The 22,642-nt window shown below is 38.3% G+C and overlaps 1 protein-coding gene across 1 annotated transcript in view; it reads right to left on the reverse strand.

Annotated features, from left to right (window-relative positions):
• PGM5 (phosphoglucomutase 5) overlaps nt 1–22,642 on the reverse strand; it is a 145,534-nt gene that overhangs the window by 106,305 nt on the left and 16,587 nt on the right. The window contains exons 2-6 of the mRNA XM_081151150.1: nt 20,985–21,147; nt 17,600–17,746; nt 14,515–14,640; nt 11,980–12,170; nt 11,235–11,389 (exon numbers count right to left, since the gene is read on the reverse strand). Coding sequence (XP_081007276.1) covers nt 11,235–11,389; nt 11,980–12,170; nt 14,515–14,640; nt 17,600–17,746; nt 20,985–21,147 — 782 coding nt within the window. The remainder of the gene's footprint in view (nt 1–11,234; nt 11,390–11,979; nt 12,171–14,514; nt 14,641–17,599; nt 17,747–20,984; nt 21,148–22,642) is intronic.

The following is a 22,642-nucleotide window of genomic DNA, read 5'->3' on the forward strand; positions in this document are numbered from 1 at the left end:
GAAAGAAGGAAGGACGAATCCATGAGCATGTGCACGGATCACAGGCAAGCACTATGACTCAAATTCTAATACCACTGTCACTGATTGGTAAGTAGCAGAGGATGTGCAGGGGCATGCGGAGGTGACAAGAAGGGCACCTGGAGTTCTTCAACAGGTCCTGAGTCCTCCCTCCAGAACTACACCCCAATGCCCTCACCTCGCTCACATCCCTCTGCCACTTACTGAGTCCCAAGTTGCTGCAGTTGCTTTTTCTGGAAGGAGAAAAGAAAAGATCTTGCTTCGAAGATCAACTGCATCTACTCGGTTATCTGGTTTGGAAAGCAAGAACCCTCCCACTAGCTCTACCTAATAGGAAATGGGGCTTAGGACTTTTAGCCTATCCCACCCCTATGGGCTCAATGAGTGAACGGGTCAGAGGTGGTATAAATCCCAACCAAGTCAAGACTCCAAGAAGTGTTCTCAGTCGCTTCTTTCTAAAACAAAAACTTCGTCTCTCGTCCTCATGGACAATGTAGTAAGACCGTGAGGTCTGGAAATCCTGCGGACATTTGCTGCCCCGAAGGGAGAGCGGCAGAGCCAGGGGCAGGGAAGCTGAGGGTTAGAGTAACCGAACTTCTGAGGCAGAGCGGAGCGGAGCAGGGCAGTGGGAGTATCGTGTGAGCTGCTGGAGCAAGGGTCACCTGCGGCCAACCTACTTCAGTTACCTGGGCCAACACATTCTTTTTATTATTTAGGCCGTTTCAGCTGGCTTTCTCTCATTTGCAGCACAAAGGTCCTGACTGATACAATATCTCTGTGAGTCCTGGATAGCGATCTTGCATTCTTAAATACAGGCACCAACTCACCAAAGAGTTTTTCTCCATGCTAGAATACAAACCACTGATGCAATCGCTAGAGTACAAACTACTGATGCAATCGGGGACTCTAAAAGAACTGGGAATTTCAGATGACAAATTTAAACCTCAGGCAGAAACCTGATCCCAGATGAGACGAACGGATCCCCAGGTCTGATTCTACCCTCACTTTAGACAAGGGCTAACAAGATTTATTTTCATTTTTTGGTCCCTGGGCATGGAAATCTTATACCCAACTGCTAACACATTATTTACTAAAGAAAGCCATTGTACTTAATCAGTACCTTTCATGTTTCTGGTCACCAGGTAGTCTGTGTGAGATTAAAAACTCTTCGAGTAAAGGAAGTGTATCTGCTTAACCCAGTTTACACAGAACATAACAGAGAAAAGCTGCTGAAACCTGATAAAGGCTTTTTGTGCAGCTGCTGCTGGTGATCTTAACTACTTCAAGCAGATCCCGAGGCAAGGCTATAAAATTCAAATCTTACCTTGAACTCCAGTCAACATTTTCCTGGAAGTTTTAAGTTAAAGCCAGGAAACCACTTCTTCCAGAGCTTCACTAAACAGTAGTGATGTTCAAGGTCAAAAGTACATGACGCCTTGGGGTTAAAATTAATTTTGCTTGTCTGATGTCATACACCACCCCTTGGGCAATATAGGTTCTCCCCTCTCCCTACCTGCCCTCACACACACCAACCCACACTAATGACTTTCACTCAAGGCACAATCAGAACATTTTCCTGCTTTCAACAACAAGGACCAGTAAAGAAATTATGAGGCTTGGAATCAGACAATTGGTACCAGTTTGGGCTGCTTCTTTCTTACTGTGTGACCTTGGGCAAGTTACTTAACCTCTCAACATCATATTTTCCCTATAAATAAAAAGTCGATAATAGTGCCTGACTCAAATACTTATGAGAGTTTGTGTGAAAATCGAACCAGATACTGGAATAGAGTTCACTGTAAATAAAAATGCATTTATACTCTTATTTTTTGCTGAGCAGGCAAAACTTTGGGGCAGCTTCAGGATTCACCCTGTGCATCTTTCTTAGATACTATTCTTCCTTCAGCCTGATGGGTAAAGTGAAATCAATGATATTGAGCAATCATTTTAGCAGTGTTCCAACAGGCCTAGCTGAACACCACCCTTCGAGGTTGGGATTTAAAACTGATTTTAAAACTTCTTTTGTTGTTAGAGTTACAAAATCTATTTTAAAATATGAAGCATACAGTAAAAGTACATGCTCTTTTGCTCTGAAATGATCTTCAGGCCTAGGGTGACTTATCTAATGATCCTTCTTCATTTCAAAGCATTGTCAAGTGCCCAGTTTTGCTGGCGGCCCGACACAGCATGTTTCAGTTATGCTGGGCTCTCTTCTCTTCCTTGTATCTTTTATGCCACCAATAAGTTGACTAATGACCTTGAAATCTTAGAACCTCTGACTCTACACGTAAGCTTTCTTTCAAAGAGGACAAGACTGCAGGGAGTATATAAATGTTCTAGCTCACCACAGAGAGGGAGGCAGTGGACAGCACTCCAAAGGCTACTCAGCTCCCCTGAACCTGGACCACATTTACTGACGGTCTAGCAATCGCAAGCCTCCGTGCTGGGGACTAGCTATTCAGAGAGGGTGATGATTCCTGACCCAGATCATAAAGGAAGCCCAAGAGAGGTGCTTTGTTTTGGTTTTAAATAAATAGGTTTTGATTATTTTTATCACTTTTATTAAGGTATAATTTACATAAAATAAAATTCATCAATTTCTTATATATATATAAAACTATGGTTGCATAACTATGTTGTATAGTTACTGCCATAATTAAGATTCAGAACATTTTTATCAGCCCAGACAAAAAGTTACCTCATGGCTCTTTGCAGGAATTAATGGGACTGATTTTTGAATTGTATAAATATTTTAAGTCACAAGGAAAAAAAGGAAGGAAGTTATTTAACCAAACAAACCCTCCAAAAACCAAAATTAAGATTTTAAATAAAGGTGGGCCATGAAGTTGATTTTCCCACTGGAGAGCAACTATATGTCACTTAGTTCTGTGCTCTAGGCTGAATGACATTGAAATCCCTGCTTAAAATGGTCTTTAATCCCCAATCACCCAGGGTAGTGTTGAGGGGTTTCTTGCAGTACTAGCTGATTACACTCATGGTCAAACTGACTTGACAAAGGCCAAGGAGGGCTGAGCCAGTGGAAGGGCTGAGAGCAGGATGCTGGACGCCCTTAACAACCACGCCTTTCTAGAGACAGAACCAGTGCCAACGAGTCCTTGCGAATGTAGCGGGCAAGAGAGAAATGACTTCTAAAAATGGTTTGTCTTTCAGTTCACTTGGGAGGGTGATGATGACTATGTATTTTGGAACTCAAGACACTTACTGCTTATCCAAAGTTGTTTTTCTGACCAACTCAGACAGCAGAAACCCAAGATGGCTCAAAACAAGCGAACAAAAGTTTATCTATCTTGCAACCTCCAGTCTTAAATGTTAACAATTTATTCCTCTCACTTTAGCCAATTAATTCATAAATCCCCTCTACTAAATGTAGGCATGAAATCACTTGCCCGTCAGACATCATCTCTTAGAAACACCAAATAACAAGCTTGAATCACTGTAAGCATCCTTCCCAGTAGGTGAACACAAAAGCCATTGAGAAGACAATGTAAGGTATCCTCTAAATGCTCTAGCAAGAAATCCATTCCTCGTCCTACTCACTAAAGCAAGAAATAAGTAATCCCAAGCTTAAGTTCAGGATTTCATTATTGATTAGAAAATAACTTCTGTGTGGTTGTTTCCTTTTATTTCACCTTAAAGTTGTAATCAATACCCACATATCATTACTAAAAATCTGGCTCACTACAAAACTTACCTAAATATAAATGAAAACCACAAATCAGACATAGTTTTATTACACCCAAAGATGACTGTGTGATTATACATCATTTATTTTATTCTCATCATTCAGGTATACTTTCCTGAGCAAGCAGGTGATGGCACTGACAAATTCATTTTGTATAAAAATCAAAAGAAGTGTGTTGGTTTATAGTAGTTAACTTTTAGATTTATGTGACCAGATCTGTGAAGTTCTAGTTAGTTTTTCTCCCAAATAAAAGGTATCCAAAAAGGGAAGAAATCTCATTCACTCATTTAATAAATGTTTACTGTGCCAGGCACTGGATAAAAGCTTTGCCTTCAGGAGGCTCACAAAACATTAGGAAACAAATAAGTACATGTTGGCAATGCCTGTGACAACTGTGATAGAGTGGTCTATGAAGAGCAAGCTCCACATGCTGCTCTGGGGTTGAAAGGACGCAATTCCAAAAGAGGACTTACAAGAAGGTGATGCTTGACTCAAGCCTCAAAAGATAATGAAGAACAGAGTAACGTGGGGCAAAGGGGACACATTTCAAGGAAAGAGGACAACACGTACAAAGACACAGTAGTGTGAAAGGCCATCAAACTTGGGAAACTGTAAGCAGCACAACACATCTAGAGGGCAGGGTAGAAATGTAAGCAGGAATAGATGTTCATAATCAGGAGACTGTGCATGCTTTCGAATCCAGAGATGGGGTCTCATTCTACAGGAATCTGAGGCCACCAACAATTTCTAGCAAAGGAGGAAAATGCGTGACTTTCTGCTTTAGAACAATTGACCTCGGGGTGGTCCAGAATATGAACTGGAGGACCTAGGGCAGGGAGGAAACCAGCTCATTGATTATTACAATAGTTCAAGCAAAAGATTATGAGAACCTGAACTAAAAAAGTAAAAGTAGGGTTGAAGAAGAAAGAATGATTCAGGAAACATTTAAGGGGTTTTTCTAACAGGAACCAGTGACTATGGCACATTGGGAATGAGGGAGAAGTTCAACTCTAGCATTATTCCAAGGTTTATGATTTAGGTGTAGGTGATTCACCCAGATAGTAAACACAAAAGAGAAGAGCAATATTTAGGGGAAAATCAAAAAAAGTTGCTATTTACACGTATTAAATCTGAGTTGTCTAAAACGGATAACTATTGACAGCAATTTAGATATAAAACTTAGGGATAAAATTGTATCTGAAGAAAAAAGGTGAAAATTAGTAATGCCTACATGACAAGGGCTTAATATCTAAAATATACAATGAATTCTTGCAAATCCATTAAAAAAAATAACCTAAACAGAAAAATGAGCAAAGGTCAGGAATAGGCAATTAATAGAGAAGGAAATCTCTAAAATATCTCAAGCATATAAACTCATTAGTAATATGAGAAGTGAAAAATTAAAATAGCAATGGAAAATTGGACTGAAGGGTAGAAGGGAGCAAACAGAGCATAACCAGTGCAATGGCCAATCTTTTTGATAATCTCTACTTGCTTATCTCCCAGTCTCATCCTATCTCCTCTTTTTTTGGACACTGAGCATACAGAGTTGAGTTAATTATAGTTATCACTGAACAATTTTTTCGTAATTTGTCAAATGGAAGTCCCATTTCATTCAATGCCCATCTCTGCCTTCCTCTCTTCCATAGAAGGCTGAGCTCCACAGGTTGCCCTCTAACTTCCAGGTAGGTTTGGCCAATAGAGGCATCAGCAGGAGGTTGGCAAGTGAGATAAGAGAGAAGTTAGCATATTTGTACCTCCCTGACAAGTTCAGTTCCTCTCTGACAGCCCATCTTTCACAGCTTCAGACCTCACCAGGCTATGGTTACCCCTGATCCCTCCCCTACACCCTTCAATCCTAGGAGAATTAACAGCTTTCTGCTCTTGTGAGTCCTGGAGTACATCATATTTGTTTTTTTGTTTTATTTTGCCCACACTTTCATGGATAAGGTTAGTAAGCTACCATTATTAAATTATTTTTAGTAAACCCCTTCTGAGGGTACTATCTCTTTTCTGCCTTGACCGTGACTGAATTGACTATGGAGAATTTCAGGGCAGTAGCTCCTAAGATAAAGGGTTTTTTCCTTTTATTTTAATACAGGATACACTTGAACATATTTATCCACTATGGCAAAATAATTTCCATCATTCTGTAGCAGAAGCAATATATATTTGCTCATATCACTCTCTCTCCCACTACCAGAGTCCAGTATGACTGATCTTAGAGACAAAACAGCACAGATCTAAAGGATGCAGTAAGGACCAAGGTCATCACAGACCAGTAGATACTTGCATGCTTGCAGAATTAACACTGTCTGGATTCCAAAGACCAGCTAAATATACTCAAGTTAAAGCTACAGTACATATTTCAGACTGAGGATTTGCAACAAATAGCTGTAGACTACATTCTGAAAAATAAGTATTTTCACAGGTGTTATGGGCCATCTTTGACCCTAGCATCATAGCCAGGCCTAGCTGCATCATTCTGATTATTTGGTTCCTACCCATAAACCTCCTCAGAGAATACTTCCAGACTGCCCTTTTTAAGCAGGATGTTCCATCCTCACCAATTATTACTGCATCTAGTTCATTTCCCATGGACATGTGTTATAATTTGTATTTATACACTTTTTTTAAATTTACTTGTTATTGTCTGTCTTCTCCATGACTGTAGGTTCCACCAGAGCAAGAGACCATGTCTAGGGCACAAAAAGCCCTTCATAAATAATTCTTATGTGAGTAAGTGGTGGACAACAGACGTAGCACAAAGAGCAAAGACAGTGTAGAAGAGCATTAATTCCCTTCACCACCATATTTATATTGTCTCCGTGTAGTCAAAACATTTTAGATCTGGCTCCCTTGCAGTATATCCAAGGATGCTAGCTTGTTGAGGCTGTAAATATCGCTAATGAGGAGGGCTCAAGTCTGCATGTGTTTGCCTTGTTCTACACAACGTTCAGCACAGCCTCGAGCACAGATGGGCGCTTCATAAATATTACTGAAAGATAACACAGGATTATTTAATACCTCCTCATGGGGTGGAGACAGACCTCGGGCCACAAATGTATGTTTGAATGTGCTTTACTTCTCAAATCATTTGAACCAAAATGATTTCAGCAACACAAACTCATCTGCAACCACAAATCAGACACATTCAGAATGACAAAGCCCCAAAAGAATGTCATTTTCAAGGCTGAAACTATTATTCTGGCGTAAATGGAATCCTTGTTTTAGTGACACGGTAAGGGTAGAAATGAAAGACACTGAAAGTCTTCCCTCAGGGAACAATGATTATCTGTTAACAATAAAACTTTGTCTGAATAATTCATCAGTTTCAAGGGTGCAGACCCCCCTTATTCTGGAATCCCAGGAGTTTAGGCAAGTGCACCATTTAATGTTTCCCAACTACTCAGCTGTCATTCTTCCAGGGCCTGGCAATTCTGGGCACATTCCTATGATTTTATTAATGTTTTAAAAAATAACCTACATGGGAAACTAAATTTTGAAGCTGCATTTATTTTACATAAGAACAAAGAAGCTTATAAAGTGTCCATCATGAGAATCCACCTGGGAGCTACACAACAGATCAAATACCCAAAACAAATCACCACGTCAGAGCCCCACAGAATTCTGAATCCCAACCAGCAAGCATGAATAATCCTTTTAAATGGTCACTTACACATCAGAACAGGTCCTTTGTGAAATCTCTAAGCAAGGCTTCTGACCGAAACAGATTTATTGGGAAGGGGGGATAAAGTGAAATCAAGAACTACTAGGAAATTTCCAAGAGAAAAGAAGGCAAATGGTTTTTGTTGTCAGAATGAAACCAGCCTCTCCTGGGGCCAGAGTTTGAAAAGTTGCCGGCTACCCCACAGGAAAGTTGGCTAATATTCTCAACTGGTTTCTCAGGGACTATCCTGATCAAGTTGTAGTTACTGGGCAGGTGCAATAGCAAATTAAATCAGAAGAACCTAATTTCAAATCCTGGGTGTTTTCTTATTAGCTGTGCAACCTTATGCAAGTCACTTAACTTCTCTGATATCTGGTCAACATCTTTAGTATGTTGAGAGTAATGCCTACCCAATTACCACACATTATTGCAAAGATCAAGTGAGATCAAATATATGGAAGTTGTACTAAATTATAAGATTCTGTATAAGTGGAAGGTTATTATTAACTATACTCCCACAATATTAGATAACTTAAATCTCAGGAGCTATATGATTCTGCATTCTTAGTTTCAAAAGATGGTCCATTTTTGCCTGTTTTCTACAGTTTTACCCCATTTTTTCTTTTGAAAGATAGGACATAAGCAAAGGTAAATGGGGGGACAAAACAAACCCACCATGGAATCCTACAGCCTTCTCTTTGGTGCTGCGAGGCAAGAATTTAAAACTGAGGCTGTTCATCATCATGGATTTGATATAAACATCACCTGAAGGAAAGAAGTAAAGTTGGGAAGATCCAAAAGGTATGTGACTCTTTTTCCATCTCGTGGAAGAATACAAAATCAATTTACAAAAATCAATTATATATCTAATTACTAGCAGCAAACAACTGGAAAATTAAATCTATGAAACTATTCCATTTACAGTATCATCAAGATATATAAAAATACTCAGGGGTAAATTTAAGAAAAATCGGATAAGACCTCTACACTAAACTATAAAACGTATGTGTAAGAAATTAAACTAAAATGTATGTATAAGAAATTAATGAAAACTAAATAAATTGAAAGATATACCACATTCTTGGACTGGAAATCTCAATATTATTAAAATGCAATTCTTCCCAAATTGCTCTATGGACTGAACATAATCCCAATCAAAATCTCAACAGGCTTTTGTAGAAATTGACAAGTTGATACTAAAATGTACATACAAATACAAAGGACTTAAGACACTTAATTTTTGTATTGGCCAAAGAAGGAAAAGAGTTGGGGGAGTCGCCTGATTTCAATATTTACTTTAAAACTTCAGTAATCAAGACAATGTAATACTGGCAGAAGGAAAGACAAATAGATCAATGGAACAGAACAGAGAATCCTAAAACAGATCCACATATATATGGTCAACTGATTTTTAACAAAGGCACCAAAGGGAAAGGAAATCCCTTTCAATAAATAGGATTAGAACAAATGGATATGGGTAAAAGTGAACTCTGACCCCTGCCTTACACCACACACAAAAATTAATTCAAAATCAACAAGATTTCAATGTAAAAATTAAAACTACAATGATTCTAGAAGAAAACTACATAAGGAAATCATCTTTCTGACCCTGAGGTAAGTAAAGATTTCTTTTAGAGCACAAAAAATTATATACTAACCATACAAGAAAAAAATAATAAATTGAACCTTATTAAAATTTATAAGTTATGCACATCAAAAGATGGCATTAAGAATATGAAAAGGCAAGCACCAGGCAGGGAGAAAATACTTGTAATACATATATCTCACAAAAGCCTTATTATCCATGATATATAAAGAGTTTCTTTAAATCAATAACAAAAAGACAAACAACCCAATTTTTTGATTGAGCAAATACATTAAAAAGTTACACAAATGAACAGTATATGAAAATGAGCACAACATCACTAGTGATTAGGACGATATAAATCTAAACCAAAATGAAATGATATTTTACACTCACTAGGATGGCTAAAATAAAAAAGACTGACAACACCAAATTATAATGATGACATGAAGCATCTAGAACTCTCAAAGACTGCAAATAAGAGCATAAAAATGGAAAATAATTTGGCAGTTTCTTGAAAAATTAAACATACATCAACCCTACAATCAGTATTCTAATCCCAGATATTTACTCAAGAGAAATGAAGATGTGTCCACAAAAAGACTTGTATAAAAAATGCTCATAGCAGCATGATTCACAATAGCTAGTGACTGGAAACAACCCAAATGTCCATCAACAGGAGATTGGAAAAATACATTGTGATATATTCATACATTGGTATACTGCACAGCAACAAAAAAGAATGAACTATTAACATATGCAATGACTGTGGATGAATAAAAATATATTTATATTAAATGAAAAATAAACAGTAACAAACAAGTACATAGTATATGATTAGATTGATGTGAAATTCAAAACAGGCAAAACGTAAATATGGCAATCAAGATTATGACAATGGTTGCCCATGGGGGGTCAGGAGACACAAGGGAGCTTTTTGGGGTGATGAAACTATTCTATATCTGGGTGGTTGTTACACAGATGTATACATTTTTCAAAACTCGTTGAATTGTACCCTTAAGATTACTTATTTCACTGTGTGTAAATTTTACTTCATGAATGAATTCATAACACCATGAGGAAATAACCACACCAATCCAGAAGGTGGGATTCTGCAGGACAACTGCTCAGGACTCCTCAAAAATCATTGTCATTAAATACAAGAAAAAAAGATTGTGCTAAATTATAAAAGGCTTAAGGGACATAGCAACCAAGTGCAATGTATGGTCTTGGATGGGATGCTGCTTTGGGCAAACGACCCATTAAAGACATTTTGGGGACACCTGGGGGGAAACTTGAATATAATCTTGGTTTTAGATGACATAAAAATGTATTAATACAAAGTTGGGGATTGTTGATGGAAAAGAAAAAACAAGTTACAAAGCAGTATATACTTTTAGATCTCTTTTTGGTATTACAAAAAGACAATTGTGTTATGTATTACACATATTACATATTATATTATGTATATTATATATGATTTATAATTATATATGTATACTTATATGTATAGAAGGAGATCCAATAGCAAATACATGTTTTCTATTAACATAGGTAACTCAGGGAAAGAGATATGTTTCATTTACTTATTTATTTGTTGTATTTTCTAACTTTCCACCATGCACAAGTACTGCTTCCATAATAATACATGTTGCATGAAAATATTAGACTCTGGAATTCCTTGTTTACAAGACAAGGTAAAAGATGATAAAGATGGGTAGGGCAAGGAGGAAAAACCCTAACACTTTGATGGACTAATTGAATATCCTGTTGGGCACATCTCATTCCTTCTCACAACAAACCTGCAGTGGATCATCCTTATTTTTGCAGACCTCATAAGGATACAAGCCAGCAGTTTAACAAAATATTATCTGACCTAAAAACCCATGTTCTTTCCACCTCACTTACACATCCAATTTTATTACTAAACATTTAATGAAGTATTTATCATGTACCAGGCACTCTGCTAAACGTTTTACATGAAATCACCTCACTCCTACCTCCTAACAACCCACGTAAGGATGGTACTATTATTACCCTCATTTTAAAGATAAGAAAACCAAGCACAGAGATCAAATAAGCCTTCAAGTTCCCACAACTAAGAGGTGGCAGAACCAAGACTCCAGTTGAGCCCGCCTGATTGTTCATGTTCCTTCCCAGGCCACCATCCACGCCTAAGTCCCACAAGTTCCCGACAGTGAGGAAGGGCGAGGCCCGGCGGGCTGCCAGGAACTTCTCGGGGTGGCACCCTTGCTTACCTGTCCAGGGCCGTGCTGGTGGGCATGCTCCTCCCAAAGCCTCGGACCCCCATCTGACGGAAATATGGAATGCAAGAGAGGTTGGCAGCAATGATGGCCAGGGAGTCGGACGGGCTCACAAAGAAGCCGTTTTGGCCTAGGATCATGTAACGATCCTGTGGGAAAGAGAGTGGAAATGATCAGACAGAGGCACCTGCTGCCAGCATGCCCGTAAGCGCCACTTTACTGCCATCGGATATTCAAACAATCTAAAACAATTTGAATGAGGCCAAACAGGGCCCGGGAAACCTTTTTTTAAATCCCTGAATATTGTAGGCCCCAGGACCTTGACGCAACTAAGAACATGTCCCACCTGTTGGAACGCGGGTGACGACCTCAGGCTTCAGGAGGCCCCACATGCTAATTCACACTGTTCCCAAACATAATGGAAAACAGGAGTTATTGCTAAAACAGCTGGTTCCTTAACATGGTGCTTTCAACAAAACCAGCCATAAACAGAGATTTATTGCATGAATATTTTTTAAAAAGAAATAACTTCTTCGTAACATAATGTTTACCAGAAACTAAGAACAGTAATGGCTATTAAATTGCAATGCTTATTAAATAGAAGAGCAGACACAATGTCAGTTAGGGTTCATATGCCCCATACATGTCAGCCCCAGATGTGTTCATTAATTCTCTGGTTTCCAATACTTGGTTCATTATACGGTAAAAGGTTCAGCAGGCAAAAAACATTTCTACTTACCCCATCAGCATCAAAGGCAGCTCCAAATCCATATTCCCCTCCTTTCATAGCTTCCAGAAGGGTCGTTGCATATGTCAGGTTTGGGTCAGGATGCTGCCCGCCAAAATCTTCCAGGGGAACACAGTTTATTGCAGAATTGGCTGGGGCCCCCAGCTCATCGCACAGGACTTTTCTCACATAGGGTCCCATAACTAAAAAAAGATACACAGAAATGTGAAATCTTTAAAAATCCTCTTCCCTCTCCTGCTCCCCGCGCTGCACCCCCAAGAGTGTTTTGTTCTGGTTAGAACAAGGATGGCAATTTAATAGCACCAAAAAATCAGTGAATTCTAAAAGCTTTCTCAAGGCACAACAGAGAATAATGTTCACTTCTATTTCTATTCATTGAGCATCTCCTACATGCCAGTTAGCATGTTAGGCATAGAGAAGATGTATTCAATAGCCCAATTACATGAAACTTTCCTCCAAAACTTTTCTAAAATGTTGTCAGAAAGAAATCAACTGCTTAATAATGATTCACTGTCTGTTGATTTTTATGTATTAAAAGCTTTAGCTAAATATATGCAAAAGTACTAAAAGGCTCTAGCAATGTTCTTTGTCTCTGCAATCTTTGTAACTCTGCCAAGAGTATAACTAAACACTGTAGACCGCTGAAGCATCGAAAGCTAAGCACATTTTAGAAAATAAATGCTGAGGAATAGTCTTTTCCAATTCAACACACATTTATGGATTGCATAACATGAAATTCCTATGTTAGAAATGGAGGGGATCATATTCAAGAGACTCAAAGCACACAGTTGGGCTGGGCTCTTAATCTAGTAGAGGGGCGAATCAAATCTACCAGTGAGTGACTGCAATGGTAAGACAAGTGCTGTTCAATGTGCATTTATAAAATCATCAGATCAAATGGCTTAAGAAAAACAATGACCACAGGTAAGGCTTCCAGAAGGAGGCCTGCCCAGCATTCATATCCCCTTCCTCTAGTAAGAGCATTTTGGGTTTCCTTTGATGAGCCAACCCCTTTCTCATCTCAGTTCAGTGAGCTGGGTATGGCTAAATCCCACTTCTCCCAAGACTGGGGAGGTGACCTAGATCTGTCCAATCAGCGTCCTTCATTCCTCTGCCAGGGTGATTGATTCAGAGGTGGACATATCGTACAAGCTAGACAGTGAGGCTCAAACCCAGAAATATTACTCAAACTATTTAGAAAGAGAAGCTTTCTTTCCTCTGGCCAGATAATGTTTAGTAAAGAATCTAAAAGATCCTTTTCTGGGAGATATGACTAGCCTAATGGGATAGAACAAAACAGCCCAGCTGGAAGATCTTGAGGCCCATGAAGGGTAAGCTCCACACATGGGCTCAGAGATCCCAATCAATTTTTACTGCCTCACCCCTAAACATGCCAGAGAGCCCAGGATCACCAAACTTCTGAGGAACACATTTAACATGAGACTAAAACAGAGTAAAGGGCAACCTGGAGGAAACAAAAACTATACAGAGAGAAGAAAACTTTTAAAGTATGTATCAGTAATATCCTGATAGAGATCAACAAGATATGGTAGAATGGCTAAAATTGAAAAGACTGACAATACCAAGTGTTGGTGAGGACACAGAGAAACTGGAGCCCTCATACATTCCTGGTAGCGCGAATGGTACAACCACTATGGAAAACAGTTGGGCAGTTTCGTATAGTTATAAATTTACTTATCATATGACCCAGCAATCCCACTCCTAGGTAGTTATCCAAGACAAATGAAATCATATCTCCCTACAAAGACTTGTTCACAAATGTTTATAGCAGCTTTGTTTGCAATGGCCAAAACGTAGAAATAACCCAAATTATATGAACTGGTGAATGGATAGACAAACTGGTACATCCCTATAATGCAATACTACTCAGTAATAATAAGGCATAACTACCAATACATACAACACCATGAATGCATCTCTGAAACATTATGCTGAAAGAAGCCTGAAGAAAAAGGCTACATATTATATGGGGCTTTCTGGAAAAGGCAAAATTATGCAGACAGAGAGCAGATGAGTGATTGCCAGGGGCTAAGTGTAGGAGGATGGATTTGATTTCAAAGGGCCACAAGGGAAATTTTTGAACTGAGGGAAATATTCTGTATCTTGATTTTCATATTGGTTGCATAACTTTTTATATTTATCAAACTTCTTCCAACTGTATACCTATAAGGTATGAATTTTACTGCATATATGTAAATTATACCTCAGCAAACCTAACTTATTAAAAAGAAATATGGCATTCATGAAACATGAATATGAAGCTATTTTTTAAAAAAGATTATTTGGTTGGAGGGGATTGGGAGAAATTAAAAATATGATAGTGGAACTGAAAAACTTAATGGAACTGGAGCCCTGAAGTTTTCCAGAGCATGCCAATAACTGAAAATACATACGTTGTGTGAATACCTACAAACCCAACCTTCCTCATAATCTCAGAAATCCAACATGAGTCACAATCTCCTTAACATTTCTTGCCCACCAAACGGTACAAGCTGACAAGCTTACCTCCGTGCATAGCATCAACTCGGATCTTCAGTTGGCCAGGCCCAGCCAGCAAACTTTTGATGGCGTTAAAGTCAAAGATGGTCCGAAGGAGGTTGAGATAGATATCCACTGGGTCCACTATCTCCACTAAGGATAGGAAAGCAAAGGGAAACATCAATAACTATGACCATGAAGAATACTTGGAAGTGTGAAAAAGAATCACTACCCTAATATATGAATCTCTGATCAAAATCCCATCATAACCCCACACATTATGTAGGAAGCAAAGTGTCCATTTATAGACAAAATTACAAATTAAGACACAGTAAGATGCTACAAACCTTTCAAGTTATATGAGTGTAATTAATATCAAGTTATAACTTCTCCTTTGCAAGTGAAAAATCTACCACAAGAATAGAGTAGTTAAAACTGTGTCCTGTTATCTCTATTCCCACCTTCTTTCTGCCACCTCCCTCCAAAAAACTGCACCCATCTCAATCCTGAGACGCATCTTGGCATACTCAGTGGGCTCTCCTACGGGGTTGGCCAAAGAATGACTCAGCTGGAGTGAAACAAATCAAGGAGTGACTCAGCAGTGACTCCTGTTTTCCAAATGCCATTGTGCCGACCAAACCCAGGTTCAGAATTAGTGATGAAGGATACATTCCTCGGTGTGTGTGAAGTCTCTTGTGTGCCCAATCTAGAACCAATTTCAGGGTGAGTGCCAAATACTTAGAAATCCTCATTAAACACAAATGTTCTCCAGTGACCGGAACCACCCAATGAGTAGGAAGCCAAAACAAGCCTTTTCTATTTATTTGACAAATAAATAAAACCCAGAATGCATTACATTTTTCAAACTTCGCAATCATTACATAATCATACTCAGAAAGTACTTTTCCTAGAAAAGTTCTTACTTGAGTTTTAGACACTAAGATTTGTCCATGAGCCCAGCTTTTTAAATTTGTAGTTAAATTTTGAAACTTATATGTATTGTTTTTCAAAGTTTTCAAATACATACTACTTTGGAATCCTGAAATACTTAAACATGCACTAAGAATATTAACAATCCACCTTTAATAATTTTCAGGAAACCCAGGTGCAATATTTAATGAATGAGATTTTAATATGTAATATGAAACTTCATCTGGTCAAATATACATCAAAAATACTTTTCCTTGCACTTAAATCAATGTAGTATGTGTGTCCACTCAAATATAATATAATTACTTTTTAAGGAATACAGTTTTTAATCATCTTTTGACATAAAGAGGATATTAACCCTTAAAACAAATTAATTAAAAATTAATCTATATGAATGCTCTACCTTAAAATGGTTAAAATAATAAACTTTATGTTATGTATATTTTACCACAAAAAAGTATTAGTCTACAAAATAAAAGGTCATGCCGTGAATATATTAAAAGTTTTACTCATTCTTCAATATAGGGTAATGTTTTGGGCAATTTCAGTCTGGTACTTTAATTCTTGAACCACTTGCCTAAATACATAGGCCAAACAGGAATGTTAAAAACAATAAAGCAAATGGAATTCAGTGAAATTTGAGAGTTCACCTTACAAAATTCATGCTCTTGACCTTTTAAGGTGAAATACCAAGAACTTATTTGTTTCCAATTAACCTAAGCCCTGCTCAACATTTAAAACAGCATGAACAAAGCACATAAATTATCCCAAACAATTATCTGCAGATTCTTTTGGGGGGCCAGGGAATCTCTCTACCCACCTCCTGGTATCCGAAGCATTTTTTTTTAAAAACTCATCAAATTAGCAATGTGGCCACAGCAATGGGCCTGAATCTGAGCTCACCAAAGACCTGGGCCTCTTGGACAACTAAACAAAATTGTGAAGATACTAAAAATAAATAAATAGTTAGTTAATAAAACTTCTTCTTGATGGTAATGCCTGATTTTCCTCTGTCATCTTATTGTCCAACCCTTCCAAACATACATAATCAAGCACATTTAACTCACTTCATTTAATATAATATCCTTCGCTTTTAGCTGTCAAATCATTGCGTCCTGTGTATTGTGTACACATGTGCACACGCTTTCAACTAGATTAATAAATGCAGGTTTCCACTGATTCCAGTAAGTATCACATGGCTTTGAATTAATTTCTGCTGAATAGCTAAGTAAGCAATGGGCTCAAAATCTTTTAAGAAAAATGTAATAGAGTTGTCCCAACACTTCGACCCTGAACAGTTGGTTTCAAGCTCCTCTCTGTGCCTATAATGGCATGTTGCCATGAGCCAGGTACTTCATTTTTTCAGCTAAGTCAAATTGCTTGTACAATATGGATATCATCTTAACACAAGCTCTATTTAAGCTTATAGGGGCACCAAAGGAGTAAAAAAAAAAAAAAAAGTTAACTTTTTTGCTACTTGTATGCCTTCTAGAAAACAACAATGGGATAAAATAGAGATGGGAAATGATATGCACATAAATGGCATTAATGTTGTTACATGGTTCAATATTAATCTATAAAATAAAAGGTTATACTCTGAGTATTTTAGAAATTTTATTCACTCAACAATACAGGATAATTTTTTTGGACAATTTTATTCTGGTTCTCTCATTTTTGAACCACCTGCCTAGGTCCATTGGGTACTTATTGAATGCATTTGTTAAATTTCCTAACACGGCGCTTGGCAGAGAGCGGGCAATCAGTAACTGCACTGAATCAAGATGAACTGCATAGTTCTACCTTCCATGGGAAACTGTAGCCCCACTGCCATGCTGGCTCTCCTCTTTATTACCTAAGGTATTTGGGCAGCTTCACCTTAAGTGCTCAGAAAAGACACATTTTGGCAATTCAGAGCCTATTCTTGGAACACTGTAAAAGAGTCAGCCGTGAAACTTTCCCACCTGGAAAATGATAGGGAGTTTCGAAGTTGAAAGTTGCCAGTTCTGAATATCTTGACTCTTCTCATTTCCCTGTGTGCCCACATTCAGATTATACCTGTTTACCAAGTGTCCCTCCCAAGACTGATGCTTTCATCGCTTTCAAGTACACACTGCCCTGCAGAAACCAGTCACCCCATCCACGGAGTTAGTCTGACCTCTTCAAAATACAATCTCTCTATTACCTCGAAATGGTTTGAATTTGTTCTCCAGGTCAAATTCTTGTCTTCCTAGTCGAGACAGGTCGATTCGAAGATCAGGACATATCGCATATTCCTCAATTGTTTTGCTGATCTGATAGATTTTGTCTGAGACAACGTCTGGTGCAGGACCTAAAATTTGAAAATAATGCATCACCAAAAATAAATTCATTTAAAATTCCCATCAGGGAAATGTTACCTCCTCCTTCTTTTGTTCTCTAAACAGACAACAGTTCACGGATCAATTCTTTCCAATGCTGTGCACATCCACTGTGGGGGAAATTTAGTCAGCCTCACCTGTTCTGTGGAGGCACATAACCTACATGTTTGTTTGAATCCACTCCTAAGCAATGATACGTCTTCCCTAAAAATAGTTTCACACCTGCCAGGGAGGCCCGGTTATGTAATCAGCTTTATTCAGGATATGAGACACAAACAGGATATGCATTTGACAGAAGTGAAGGATTCCAGATTTAAACTGCAGCTTCCCAAGTGCACTCAGAGGGAAAAAATATGATTTCTACTCCCAGGTCTGCTTCCTCATCAATGTGTGAATTTACCAGGGTAAATTATTTTCCCCAACTCATGCTCTCCAGTGACTCCCAAGTCTTTAAATGAGGTTTAACTAAAATATCTAATACATTTCCTTGAAAGGTCAAGTTGACAAATAAGTTGTAATACACTTTAAATGAATTGAACATAAAAATAATAATGCCCTCCTTTAGTTTTTCTTGTCTTTTTAACTTTTATATCTTAATGCAAGCAAGTTCACATTTTTTGCAACAAGTGTGGGAATCAAATAACTGAAATATAAATGATTCCCTTATGGAATCTAGGTTCTAAATGTGCTCTACAATGCATTCTGTGACACTGGTTATGTTTTTAAAAACCATTTTATTCCTCAGTCACTTCCTCAGGTTGTTACGAGGATTGAATAAGATAATGTATGTAAAGTTCTAGGTATAGAGACTGGCATATTGTAAGTATTCAAAAAAAAAATCAGCATTGTTATTATTGATTCCATTTATCTCTAGCATCTTCCCCTCTACTTAAAAACATGCTCAGAATGGTCCTGTTCTCTAAATATATTTTAAAAGCAACATAGCTCCAGATGTGTCCCATTTCCCTTGATATGCTACTAATTCTATATATTTAGCCTTTTAACTTATTCCATACCATGTACCTGTATAACACACAATAGAAGAGATGAATGCCTGCAACTTCAGATGAAGGATTTCATGGTAAAACTTATTCTACTTTGAGTAGGAAAAAACCAAGTGAATCGCTCTATGCCATCAGGAATGTTAGTTTCATTCATGATGCCGAGACATGCAAACATGAAGAATTAAATGTAAGAGGAAGGTCTTTCAACATAAAGGTTAAATGATTAAGTTCAACCCCCTTCCCCTATTCAAGATTTCACTAAATAGGTCTCATACCCTCCTGTAATTTAGTCTACAAAACGGGTATTTAAATAATATCTTCTCCCTTTATGCCTCACAGGATATCACAGAGATGACTTAGATACTCTTATGAGATATGAAGTCAGATATTAATTCCAAGTGCTTACTTGGAATCTATGGCTTAGTTTGGCAACTTATACATTTCTCTACAAATTGCCATTTGCTGAGCCCATTGAATGTCCTATGGACTCATGTAAGAAATATCTCACATTGCATAGTTTTCCCTGAAATATTCAGTAGATGCTGCAAGACTTGCTTATAAGTCCAAGGTGTGCTTTTTAGTGAAGAGGAGCTCCTCTAAAAATACTTTCAAAGACAAAGCACTTCATAAGGTGTGGGTTTTTTTTAATGCTTGACATCTTTGTGTGAATACTGTCCAAAATGGCTGTAAGGAGGGGAAGATAGTGTATGCTCCCTTCAGGATGCGCTACTTTGGATGGAGTCAGGAAAAACTCACAATGGTAACTGTCTTTGATTAAAATCCAGCTCCCACCCATGTATGCACCCAGACTCAGTGTCCTAGATTAAGAGAGATTTAAGAGACTTAACAGTCAAATACAATGCATGGTTCTGGGATAAATCCTGGTTTACACAAAATAGCTATAAATGACATTTTGGGGACAACTGGAAAATTTTTAATATAGTTTAAGTTTTAGATGATATTAGAGAATTCGTGTTATTTTGGTTGGGTGTGATAATGTAGTTATATAGGAGTATACCTCTTTCTTTTTAAGAGATGCATTCAGAAATATTTAGATGTGAAATGTCTTCATGCTGTAATTTGCCTTAAAATTCTTTGGGAGGAAAAGAGGTAAGCAAAACAGAAAACAAAGTAATGGATACATGGCATTCATCTGTTATTCTCCCTGCCTTATGTACATTCAAATTTTTTTTAGTTCACCCCTATCTACATATTCCACCTACCAGGACCTCCAAACTATAAATTTCTGTAAGTACAAGAAAAAGCAACATAACTCTAAGCATTTCAGTGAGAAAAAGTCAACCCTATAGGAAAGACAAGAGTCTAGGGCTTATACAGAAAAGTCATTTGTCTGCCCCTGAGCAGTCATGTGACCTGAGCAAGTAACAGCCTCTAGGGCTTTGATTTGTTCTTGTGTAAAGGGATAATAACGGTCTAGCTGACTTGGCGGGTATGTTCCAACTTCAAAATTCAGAGTCCTTCCATACCAGATAAGCACCAACTATTCAACCGTCTCACTGCACTGAGGAGTTCAGGGGAACAAGAGACCAAGTGGGTTCAAGATCCCATTATGCCACTTCCTTGCCCTGTCACCTTGGGCACTGTGAGAGTTCATTTTATATGTCCGTTTGACTGGGCCACAGAGAGCCCAGAGGTTTGCTTAAATGTTATTCTGGGTGTGTCTGTAACATGTTTCTTGATGAGATTAACATTTGAATCAGTAGACAAGAGAAGCAGATTGCACTCCCCAAGGTGGGTTGGGCTTCATCCAATCCACCGCAGGCCTGGACAGAACAAAAATACTGAGTAAGGGAGAATTAGCTCTCTCCATCTGTCCTTAAGCTGACATTCATTCTCGACGCCTTCAGACCCAACTCAGACTGGAACTTACACCATCAGCTCTGCTGCTTCTCAGGCCTTCCGACTCCGATCAGAACAATTCCATCAGACTCAGCTTCCTGAGTCTCCGTCTTGCTGACCACAGATCTTAGGATTCTCAGCCTCCATAATCACGTGAGCCAATTCCTCAAAATAAATCTCTTTGTATCCTATTGGTTCTGTTTCTCTGGAGAATCCTAATACAGGCACCTCACTAGATTTTTCTGAGCTACTTCCTCTCCACCCTGTTTGTCTACCGTCAGGGGGTCATGTGATAAAATAAGAGGAAAGAAATCATGATGATTAAGGCATATTCTTAACTACATACCTCCATTGGCAACATTAAACTTCACTCCAAACTCTCCCCCTGGTCCTCCAGGGCAGTGGCTGGCTGTCAGGATGATTCCACCAGCTGCCTTGATCTTTCTGATAATGCAGGAAACAGCAGGTGTCGACAAGATGCCATTCTGTCCAATAATCAGTCGTCCAATCTAGACAAGCCAGGAAAAAAAAAATCAATTATTTTACATGAGATTGGAGTGCATTTCAACAGGAAAGTGTCCCAGGATTTGTTAACACACAGTACATCACTTGACAAAAGGAAGTGAGTAGACAGGGGTGAAGGGAGAAGGGGGAGAGGGCAGAGTTTGGGCATTGTCTCTTCTGCCCAATGTCTCCAAGACCATTTGGGACACCCACATCTAGCAATCTATTATTAACCTATAAACTGGAACTGTCTTGTTGATCTTCAGTAGTTTGAAACATCTGCTTTTGATGACCAAAGGGTTAGCTCAAATCACACAAGAAAGTCTTAGTTACTGGCTCCAAAACTGCACATTAACATGCTAGAAATTACAAGAAAAAAAGAAATGGAGCAATTCTATGCTTCACTCCTTCCTCTGCCTCAGTACACAGGCGTGGGCCTGACTTATACAACCTTGTTGTCAGTGGGCATATTTAATTGTACCTGGAATGACCACTCTCCTAAAGGCAGGAATTCTATGCCTGCCACTAAGTGACAGCATATGCTGGGGACACTGGAGAAACTACCCAAGTGTCAGAGGTCTTTAAGTCATCCATTGGTGTGGCCATACTCTTTTCATAGCTACAAAACTGACTTTTAAAAAAGAAACAATACAGTCTTGCAGAGCATTACTTGGTATGCTTGGTTTTAAAATAGGACCCAGTGTCATCCAATCCAGTAGTTCTCAAGTGTTGCTACAAATTAGAATAACCAGTGAAGCCTAGAAAATTCACCATACTCAGACTGCATCCCAAGCTAATTATATGAGAATCTTGGGGGGGCGAGGCATTTGTAGTTTTTAAGGCTCCACAGGTGATTCCAATGCTCAGCCAAGCTCGGTGATCAAACCCCCTCATCACTCTTAGGACCAGCAGCATGAGTATCACCTATGTGCTTGGTAGAAATGCAGAACTTCAAGGCCCACCCAAGACTACTGAATAAGTGTCAGTATCTTAACAAGATCCCCTTTCCTCTTTCCAGATAATTCATTTGTTCATTAAAGTTTGAGAAATATTGATGTACTAGAATCCTGCTCAACAGCAGTTACCCTGGCACCAAAGTAGCATTACTAGAGCTAGGTCATTGACCAAATATGATAGTGAGGGAAGATACAGAAAAATATACACTATAGAGAGCAAACACAAGAGCTCCAAAAACAAAGCTCTTGAGATGACCTAGTATGGAAAGACCCACATACCACAACATCCCCTGAGTATATTTTCAAGTGGATAGGGCAGATTATAAACAAATAAAAGGAATAATAATAATAGTAATAATAATAATAACAGAAACTATGTGGCTACATAGTAGGAAGGAGGTCAGCAGGATTCTATGACAGAGAATAATGGATGTCAATTTTAATAATAACAATAACAACAATAGTAATAATAGCTAAGGAAGCTTGGATTTTATTCTAAATACAATAGCAATCCATCAAAGGGTATTAAGTGATCTGACATCAT

The sequence above is a fragment of the Miniopterus schreibersii genome, assembly GCF_964146895.1.
Source record: "Miniopterus schreibersii genome assembly, chromosome: 11".
Taxonomy (NCBI): Eukaryota; Metazoa; Chordata; class Mammalia; order Chiroptera; family Miniopteridae; genus Miniopterus; species Miniopterus schreibersii.